This window comes from Ischnura elegans (assembly GCF_921293095.1).
Source record: "Ischnura elegans chromosome 13 unlocalized genomic scaffold, ioIscEleg1.1 SUPER_13_unloc_1, whole genome shotgun sequence".
Lineage (NCBI taxonomy): Eukaryota > Metazoa > Arthropoda > Insecta > Odonata > Coenagrionidae > Ischnura > Ischnura elegans.
Genome location: NW_025791657.1, coordinates 8231388 through 8242032, shown reverse-complemented (window position 1 = coordinate 8242032; position 10645 = coordinate 8231388). Strand labels below are relative to the sequence as shown.

At 36.4% G+C, this 10645-nt stretch overlaps 1 protein-coding gene across 1 annotated transcript in view; it reads left to right on the top strand.

Annotated features, from left to right (window-relative positions):
• The first annotated feature begins 516 nt into the window (after nucleotides 1–516).
• LOC124172557 (zinc finger and SCAN domain-containing protein 2-like) overlaps nucleotides 517–10645 on the top strand; it is a 38024-nt gene continuing 27895 nt past the window's right edge. Inside the window, exons 1-5 of the mRNA XM_046551999.1 lie at nucleotides 517–963; nucleotides 1051–1188; nucleotides 5541–5714; nucleotides 6456–6572; nucleotides 8050–8169. Coding sequence (XP_046407955.1) covers nucleotides 796–963; nucleotides 1051–1188; nucleotides 5541–5714; nucleotides 6456–6572; nucleotides 8050–8169 — 717 coding nt within the window. The 5' untranslated portion in view covers nucleotides 517–795. The remainder of the gene's footprint in view (nucleotides 964–1050; nucleotides 1189–5540; nucleotides 5715–6455; nucleotides 6573–8049; nucleotides 8170–10645) is intronic.

The following is a 10645-nucleotide window of genomic DNA, read 5'->3' as shown; positions in this document are numbered from 1 at the left end:
CCAGACAAACGAGGTTTAGTTCAGATACCGGACTTTAGTTGCGTATTGTACTACTAGAGGATAACGTATGCAACAGGCTTACAATCGAAAAATGAGGTATTTTCAACGAATGGTGGCATATTATTGGGATTTATTCAGATGTTTGATTCATGGATATTTTTTAAACGATTAATGCTACATCATAGAAAGTTTACAGTTATTACCAGATTTAAAGAGCGTAAATGGAATATGACAGTGCGCAATCCGAAGTTGGGCCTAAATTCCGTTTCTGGACAAATTATTGAATAGTTATTAACCAAAAACAGTTATGTTACAATAAATCGAAAAAAAACTATCAATATCAATGTAGTGTCTATTTATTATATCAAATGGAAAGAAAATTGTCTTCAAAGGCGGATGTTTGGCCTGTTTTATAGATACGCTAATCGCGGATAAAATAGCAACTAGAAAACTTCGACTCCTTATGAGGTTTGATTGTATTGTCTTATATTAACAAGTAACGTTGTGGATCAATATTTGCGTATGTTGTGTCCACGGAATTTGTAATCGTGTCAAAAATTGTTGAAAATATTCTCAGTCCTTGCTATTGCGTCCTGATATATCTTTCAGGCGATTCATTAATTGTTTGCTTCTATGTCCCTTTCGTTGAGCATTGTAAAGTATTTTCATTTTCACATATACTCGTAGTGAATGCAGTTTCCTTGCGGGATTTTGTGATGTTGGTTAATGCTGAGTGGATGATTTCTTTGACGAGAGATCTGTTTTAAATAGTGATTGATATTTTGAAGCGAAAACATGAGTCATGCCAGTGGGATTTCCTCGGATTCTTCTGGAAGGAGTTCAGAAATTGATCATTGCAGACTTTGTATGAAGAATCATGATTATTATTACAACATATTCTCTTCGAGTGTAGCATGCAAAATAGCTGTGAAGGATGCCCTACATGATTTAGTCGGTTTACATGTAAGTTATGAATTATATGTTAACCATTTTCTGTACATTGCTGTTTCCCAATTCTGTTAATGTATAACTTGTTTATTAACATCTCAGATTGCTGTGGGAGATGGCCTGCCCACTACCGTGTGTCCGCTGTGTTTGAAGAAACTGACGGAATTCAGTGTTTTCAAAAAGATTTGTTTAGAATCAAACGCAGTTCTGCGAAAAAGTTTGCCGAAAGGTTGCTGCAGGGTGAGTACGTTTCGATTTTTTCTTATTCGAAGACTGGTGTATAAGTGTTGCAGAGTTAAAAGTCACACTTTTTGGTTTTGGCTACAACGTTAGGGATCTAGGAAGAAAATGTCTGTGGACTGAAATAGTTATAGCATAAATTCATAAGGATTAACTCAATATGGTAATAGATTAGTCGCTTGGTGACACAATTGGAGAAATATAATGTTTTATAACTGCCGGTGGCCAATGATTCGAATATTAACTAAAAAGGCACCTCGATTAACGGTCAAAAGATAATTTAGCATACCTTTTGTTAATCTACAATAATGGGGGACATGAAATGCCCTCAAACATGGTTTACGGAAAAGTGATACTAGTCCTATTTCCCATAAACGGTTTTTCCTCACCTGTGAATCCTTGGTAAGGTCAAATTAATTTTGCAATTGGTTTTTCAGTGGCAACTAATGAAGACATTTTGTCTTCCGGCAAAACTAAGTGTGTTCTATACAGTGATATCCAGGAACGTATGGCATTGAAATTCACAGTTTATCAACTCAAAAAGGCAATCTACCCACTAGGCTATAGCACACTACCTTTTTAAGTATCTGATTACGTAATCGGAGCATGCTTAAGTGAACAAACAAATCCTTGACGATTTGCAAGAATGAAGTGTCAGTGATCCGGACATTGTTTATGCGTTGTCAAATGAAGTCTCATATGCATGTAAAAATATTATTGTTCTTTTGTTCGGGGCCTCTTCCTCACCTTTAACGATGATCTCATGAGGCTAAGGTTATTTATAATTAAAAGCATCTTTGCGAAGTTTCGGAAATTGATTGTTTATGTTCAAGACTTTTCATGGTGGGTACAATGAAAGCATGATGGGAAAAGTATTAGAAATTAGTTTAAGTGTGCAAAAGTTATCCTAGAAAATATATTCATCCATAGGTTTAAAATTAGGAAGCAATTAGGATTTTTGATGTGATATATATTATCTGTAACTGTGAACTCCATTTTTATATAAAACTTTCCTATATTTTAATATTATTTTTATTTTTGCATCAACTCTGATTAGTTAGATCGCAACATATATGGGTAAAACCATTTCTGTTTGTGCCTATATTAGAATTATTTGTATTTGTGGTTATAAAAACTGTTTCTTTTACTAATCTTTCAGGTAAAATCTATATTCTGATTTTAAAAATGCATTATAAAATTTAAAAGTTTCCTCGGCATTTTGTGGCTAACAACTTAAAATATGACGTTAGTATAAATAAGTTTAAAGGTTACATGTGTTTTGAAATACATTTTTATGTACTGAGATTTTCATATGTAACAGTCTTCAAAATCGTGGCAAAGATATGAAATTCATGTTACCCAGTAATTACACCTGGTCAGATTCTCCAACTCCATCTCGGCTGATGTCTCTGTGTTTGAGTTTTCCAGTGGCAGTATTATGTATCTCCTAACCCATCAGTGTGGTACTGATCGTCGGGTGGGGTGTCACACCAACTCCCGGTAAGCAGTCATACGATTCTGTATGCACCCAAAAGGTACAGCACAATCAAGAAAATGAGAGATAATGAGTAGCTGTACTTACACCAAAAATGTATTGGTATGGCCACCGAGTAGGGGGTTTCATGAATTCCCCCGTGCACATTGTATGTTTTATTTAGTTTTTCCCTCATCAAAAAATAAATATGAGATTTGCCTCAATGTTAAATCCTTCCCAACCTTTAAATGGGCCAGTATAATTCACTGTATCATCAACTATTGATTACCTTAATATAAATATAAGATATTGGTTAATAAAAATGAGGTCTGCCACCATTTTATGACTTTCTCTCATTAATGATACCACTGTCACTCACTTGGAATAGGCTTTATTTCGCTCTATCATAATTTATTTACTCCCTTCACATAATAAAAGAAAAAGATAAATAGAAATGGAATGGAGAAAGAGATAAATTGTGACAAACCTCTTTAATGACTCAGTGTTGAGAGGAAAACGAAATAAAACACACGATTTGCATGGGGTATTCATGAAACCGACTAGTCAGTCGCCGTATAGACACATTTTTTTTGTGTTGGTATGGCTAGCGATTATCTTCTATTTTCACCTCAGTGCTGCACCCATCGGCTTCATACAGAATCGCAGGACTACTTCCCATGAGTTTGTATGATGTGCAACCGGGCGAATCGGGGCAGCACAGATTGGTTTGGAGATACGGAATACGGCCCCTTACCCGGTGGAATTCCTGAGTAACCTTCCACAAATCTCTACGCTTGGAAAACCTGTGTTAACCCTTTATATGATATGCATGCCTGGCAAGGTTATTGCATAATTTTTTGGGGCCATCGACTTTATTAAGTTGTAATAATGTATGATCAAAGTATTTAAATTTCTATAATCTATTTTGAGGTCAATTTCTTGAAACCTTTTTTTTATGTTTTGATGACATTTGTGTAGTGATTGTGTGATATTTTGAATGGGACACTGTTTTAATTTGTGGATGAATTTTATTCTTTGAGTGAAGTGTGGTGACAGAAATATTTTCTAAGTACTTGTTGGAATGGTTAATGTTTTTTGCTCATATTTTTCTAGTGTGCCTTTGAGTTTATGCAGATAACTGTTGAGAAACTTTTCCGTGTAACTGTAGAGTTAAAGATTTTGTTTGCTTGGTGTATGTATTTATTTTGTATTTTAATAGTTCATTTAATTAATAATTTAAAAATCTAGGTGATTAATAAGATTCTGTCCACCCTATGATAAAAACGGAGCTATGTATCCAAATTTCTAATGGGTTACATATAAAAGGAAGGAAGTTGTCCATTGTCAGATGCAATTTTTCTATATCATTGTGGCAGAGCTTGAATACCGTAATGGTTAAAGTGATCATCTTTAGAGGTTATGCATGCATGAAGCCATTTTTCAATGCATTTATATGGGTGCAACTGCGGATCTGTCAGACCATGTACCATCAAATTGAACAAGTAATAATCAGTCAGTGCAATGCCTGGAGAATTTGCGGGGATCTTTTGGCCTTTGAATTTGAGTATTTCCAGCTAGGTTTTAATGGATTTTGTAATGTGAGGTGGAGCATTTATGTTCGTTAGAATTACTGTTGAATCATTGGGAACACAAGTTCCTTGCTTAATACTAAATTACCAGTGCATGCAATGGCTGGGTGGGCCACTCCAAATACAAAGCAAACTCTTCTTGAGTTTTCTATTCGTCTTCTTCAAGCAATACCTCCAATAAAGTTTCATTGAAGGCTTTTGGTCTTCCTTCAAATGGACGGTCGTCATCATTGGAATTATGGTTTTTGAAACAATGATACCAATCATTTAACGTTGTGTCTTTTAGAGCAGCATCTCGGTTAACTTAATGGAGCTCTAGATGCACTTTATCCCCTGTTTTCTTTGAATGAAAGAAGGAAATCAACTCCTCCCACAAATGATAGTTAATTGGCTCAAACTTCGAAATTTTCTCACAACACCAAGTATCTATTACCAAGATAAATTCATCATTGATGTGGAGCAGTTTGTTTACAAAATATCTAACCTTGAGTCATGATGTTTCTGTTATTTCAAAAACTACCAGCAATCAGTGCTATAGCTATCTATTTACAGACAGCAAGAACTTTGCAAAGTGCATTATATATAATTGTTGCATGATTGGTTTTGCTTGTTTTAAGGCTTATAGTATCAGTGTTATTTAAAAAACCGTTTCATTACAAAATATTTGGAAAACAAGATGATTTTGAGGCTTCTTTTCTTTCTGCATAAATATTACGCCCAGTATTCTCCTCCAGAGTTTATATTTAAATATTAGCAGGAGGCCTAGAACTTAATAAATGCATTGAAAACATGTTCCACATGTTTTTTCCTCAGCTGTACTGTTGAGAAAAGAATATATAGTGATTTTGGCCTAACAAAAGCCACTACTCCAAAAATTATAACTGCGGAAACAAATTGTGTGTAACAGTATGAAACTCGATTATTTCGTTTTTCACAGCAAAAATTTGAATCATTAATCTGTAGTTTGATTTCTCATAATTTGACAAATGATGCATCTGAATCTACATTGTCTATGGTACAGTTTGCAGTGAAGGGCCAGCTACGATGGCCCAAATAAATTTTAAAAAGACGCTGCATGAACTCAGAATATCATGGATCTTCTTGCTAAATTTCATTTCAGTCGGTGCTGTAGCTTTTCAGTGATTGATTAATAGGCATGCGGACACCTCTCCATTTTTATATGAAAGCAGAAACATTATGTTTAGCATCCTTTTTTGTAATGGTATTGTGCATCCCATGTATGTGTTTTAAAGGAGATTAGTGTTTTTTCACTGTTACTTTGTCTGCAGAGTTTTGAAGGAGGAGGGGCAGTTGATGACAATTTGGGGCCTGAGGCCAGTGTGGAGACTACGGACTGCATTCAAGACGTGATTGAAAACAATTCACAGCTCACATGCTCAGCCCAAATGACTGAAGTATACATTCCTGTGCCAGACTGCCTACTGCCCAGGGATGACAAGTTGGTAAGTTTTATTCTTATACACAGGGAAACCTATATTGATCCATCTTCAGTTGTACAAATTTCTCAGTCGTATGAAGAAAGATAGTATGTCCGTCATAAAGGTAAGTACATATTTCAACTGGAAGTCACTAACGTATATGCAACCTTCAGTGGTTGTACTTTTCTAGTAGTAACACATAAGGTAGAAATCCGAACCACTAAAATCTTTTTTTATGCAAGTCAGTATCAGCTGTACAACACTGCTAATCTGTTGACAGAAATGTCTCTCATCCCGTGGAGTAGACTTTTGGCATAGCCTTGTCAAATCTCTGTTCAAGCCATTAGTGGTGGCTGTAACTGGGCTGTCTCTCATGATTGCCCTCTGTTTGTTCAAGCCGTCTTCCTCCTTCATTTTAACTTACGAATCACCTAACTGTTTAGGTACCTCTTTATATCCCTGGGTAAAGAAAAGATGAAGATAATTCAAGGTACTCTCAAACCTCGATCTATCGTTCGCGCTGTTATGCCCCTACTGTAAGTGACCAAAATTCTCATTCAAAACTCTCAATCAATGTGATCTTGGTAATGTAGCTCCCCCTCCCTATTTGGACATTAATATTCTAGAGTTTGATCTGTGAGTCGCAAGAATCTCATGAGTATTTTGGCCAGCTGGTGTGGTCTCTATTAAAATAGGAGTTTTTATTATCGAATGATGTTATTAATATTATGCTTTTATTGAGTGATGCCCATTATCCTCTTCTAGTTTCATATAAAAGATGAGAATGAAGGTCAACTTAATGAGAATTATCCCATGCTGTACACATCAGATCCAGCTGTAATAACAAGTGATGCCTCAGGCCCATTGGCCACTGATGACCTGGTGAGTGTACTTTTGCCAAGTGTAATTTAATTTTTCTACGGCACAATGTCATTCCTTTATGTATTATTCCCAACACCTCTCAGCAGAAACGTACAGCATTTTGCCTGCCTGTTCAATCATGAACATCTACAGAAGAGTTTTCATGTTTGATTCATTTAAATTAAATGTAATGAACAGATTTGGTGTACTTTGCCAAGCTGACTGGTCAACTTGGCTCTTTGAGCAAGTAAGCTCTCTGTCATCACGGCGTTGAGCAGTCATTTGTTATGTGATCATACAAACGCAGTTTCACTTCCGTTTTCTATGGAGCGGAAGGGGGAAGTTAGGAATTGAGAGTTAAACTGATTACTATTGACTTTGGTACAGTGAAACAGATTGACCGTGACATCATGATGCAGCTGCTAGCGAGATTCAACTACATAATTCCCATTCCTTATGAGATATTGATGTTCTCAGGCTTCAGGTTGTTGCTAATTTGGGTTTTGTGATGAACGCGAACAAGAATTTATCGTGGGGATAAGAGATACGCCCTTCTTTACCATTTTTAAATAGGGTGTTGCATGTTGGCATTATAAGTCGATTGATAAAAGACATCAAGCAATGAAAGTCAGTTCCCAAAAATATCAATTATTAGTTAATTGTCTGTACTGTTTTGCTATGGTAATGTCATTTTGAAGTGGAAATTCACAACACCTAAGCAGAACCAACAGCATATTTTTCTTGCCAGATCGTGAGAAACCATGAAAGGGCTTTAATGAAAGAATTATTGAAAGTGATTGATTCATTTTAATGAACAGATTTGGTGTATTTCGCCAAACTGACAGCTCAACATAGTTTACTGAGCCAGAGAGCTCTCTGCCATCCCTTCACTCAGCAGTCTTTAATTTTGTTATCTTACAAACACAGTTTTCACTTCCAATTATCTCGGAGCAGAAGGGGGAAAGGAATTGAGAGTTATGCTTAGTGCTGTAGAATTTGGAGCTCTCTAATTGAGTGACAATGACATTATGATGCAGCTGCTAGCTAGATCTGACTACAAACCTTGATCCTTATTAGAGATTGATATTCGCAGGAATCAGATTGCTGCATCTTGGGATTTTGTGATGAAAGTGAGCAGGAATTTTTAACCAGGGTTAGGCAATTAAGGTCGATTGCCAAAAGATTTCAATTGTTGGTGGCATGAAGTGATTTTGATTAAATTTTACTCAATTTTCTAGTGCTGTTATTCAAAATTTTGAAACATTTGCAACTATTTTTTATTGTAAGATAATATTATTCTTAGATTTTAAGAAATATTTTTCTAGAAGATTTTAAGTTTTTTAATCAGTGCCCTTATAGTGTTAAATGTTAAATCATTTTGAAAATAATTACAATGATTTTGGACGGATTGGGTGGCTGCAAGTAAAAGTGAGGCTTTTATTATAAAAGGTAGTTATTATTGTATTGCTTTTTACTGACACCCATTGTTCACTTTTAGTTTCATGTGAAAGAGGAGAATGAAGACCCTCTGAGTGTAGGGAACTCTCCTATGCTCTACACGTCAGATCCAGCTGGAATTTCAAGTGATGTGTCAGATGCATTGGCCACTGATGACGTGGTGAGTTTACTCTTGCATTGTATGGTTCTTTTTTTCTAGGGCCCAATGTCGTTTCATTGTGGAATATTCACCGAACCTCTCAGCAGAAACCTACAGTTATTTCCCTCACGTGATCAGTCATTTACAAATACAGAAGAGCCGTAATGAATAATTATTTAAAACGAGTGATTCAGTGTACAATGTTACGTAATGAACGGATTTTGTGTATTTTGCCAAACTGACGGTAAACTTTGCTCATGGAGCAAGTGAGCTCTGTGTCATTAGGGCACTGAGGAGTTATATTTTATGTGATCATACAAACAGTTTTCTTTTCCGTTCACCACGATTCAGAAGGGGGCTAGGGAATGGAGAGTATTACTGAGTTCTGTTGAATTTGGTACTCTGACAGTATGACCATGACATCATGATGCAGCTGCTATCCAGATCTGACAACAAAATGAGTCCCTAATGAGAGATTTGTTATTCACAGGAATCAGGTTGTGCAGATTGGGATTTTGCAATGAAAGTGAGCAGGTATTTATTGTGGGGACTAGGGATTTGCCCTTTTTACCATATTTGAATGGGGGGTGTTGGATGTTGGCAGTACAAGTGGATTGCCAAAACACATCAATTGTTAGTGATGTGAACTGATTTTTATTTACTTCATAACAACTAAAGACTCTTTAAACAGAGAGCAGGCAAAAGGAAATGGCACTGAAAATTGTAAGTACGGATTAAGAGTTATCACGTTCCAACAATTTTTAGAGATTACATTTAATTTTTAAATTTTTGTGGAGATTGATTACGGTGCTAAAAATATTTTAAATAATGTCTGCACAAAAGCTTCAATGCCTCTGAAATAAAAGCACCCTGGGTGATATAAATGCCTATGATTAAAGCACTGTATGGGAACAGAATAGCGAGGATGCATCTGCTGCCATGTGAACACTTGAGTGGTTAAGGAGACCATTTCATGGTGGAATTCTGGAATTTTTTTCTATCTTAAACTAGGAACGCAGATATTGAGTATTTTACTCCACTCCATTGCAAATTTTGAGAAAACACCAATCACTCTGTACCAATGGCTATGTGTGGACATTATTGAAAAACATTTACCTATAATGCATTTCCCATCATCGTCATCACTGATCAATAATCTTAAGATTGGTTTCATGCACGTCTACACTCAATTCTCTTATCAGCTTAACTTTTCACTGTAATGCACTATAAATGACCTTGTAAATCAAGCTCCTACATGATGGAATATTACCTCCTTCATGTTGCCTCTTTGACTATCAAGCAGCAAATACTCGCTGCATTGGTAGCATCCAAGCCACACTCTTATTATTGGTGTAAGGATTGTAATTCAAGGCAGATGATGTCACTACCGTGATCGCAACATGCATCTAGTGTCTCACTGGTAACATAGAAATGTGTCACATGACTTGAATGCGATCAAACAGTTAAATATAATGATACATTGTAAAAATTTTCTTCTGAGGCTCCCTGATATTTAAATTTTCCACCTCACGTCATACATGTGTCTGAAATGGACCTTGCTAGCTACCCACTCTGTAGTAATACTTAGGCTTTTCAGGCTTTACGAGAAAAACAACAGCTTTATGCTGTCTCAAATGTGAGTGAGTAAGCTTAAGACTGTTTAGGGAAAATTATACGGGGCCTCAGGATTTGTCCTTTACCATCTTTGAAAAGGGTATTGGATGTTGGCAAACCAGGTTGGTTGTAGAGAGGTATAAATTTGTTGATGGAGCTTGTTGTATGCATACACTTAGTGGGATACATGACTCAAATACTAGGGGAAATGAAAAACTAGTTATACCTCACCACCGGTTAGTCAGAGTCAATAAATCATTCATTTTTACTGCATTTTGCAAATGGAACAACATTGACTATCTCGAAAAAGACTAATCAGGCTTTCAGCCAGGTGGTCTCCCTCCGATCCGCCGACGTTTCAGAACACGAGTTGGCTTCCATCCTCAGGGCTAACAGGATGACAATGGAACCCGACTCGTGTTCCAAAATTTCAGCAGAATGGAGGGAGACCACCAGGCTGAAAGCCCGATTAGTCTTTTTCGAATATGTTCGCCGGGAAAGCATCAGACTTAAAATTGACTTGCCGCCACGTAAATCGTCATAACTCGGCTCCTTCAAAAAGGCACTACACCGAAAACTTCTTTGAGAACAACAACGAGAGAGGTAACATCATTGGATCAGAAGGAAAGATTCCACATTTATCTCCTCCAGCTTCATTTAATTTTTTTTTCTTTCCTTGTACTGGGTGACATTTTCTTGTAATGTCTTATATTTGTTGATACCCAGGTTTACATCAGCTCTTTCTTGGTAGGTTTTCCAAGATTTCTCACGCCCCCTTCTTGTGTGGGCATTTTCCTGCTGTGGGTTTTTTTTCAAAAAGGACGATAGTCAATATCCTCAGGTTTTTCCCACGTTTGCTTACATCTATTTATACTTGGTAAAT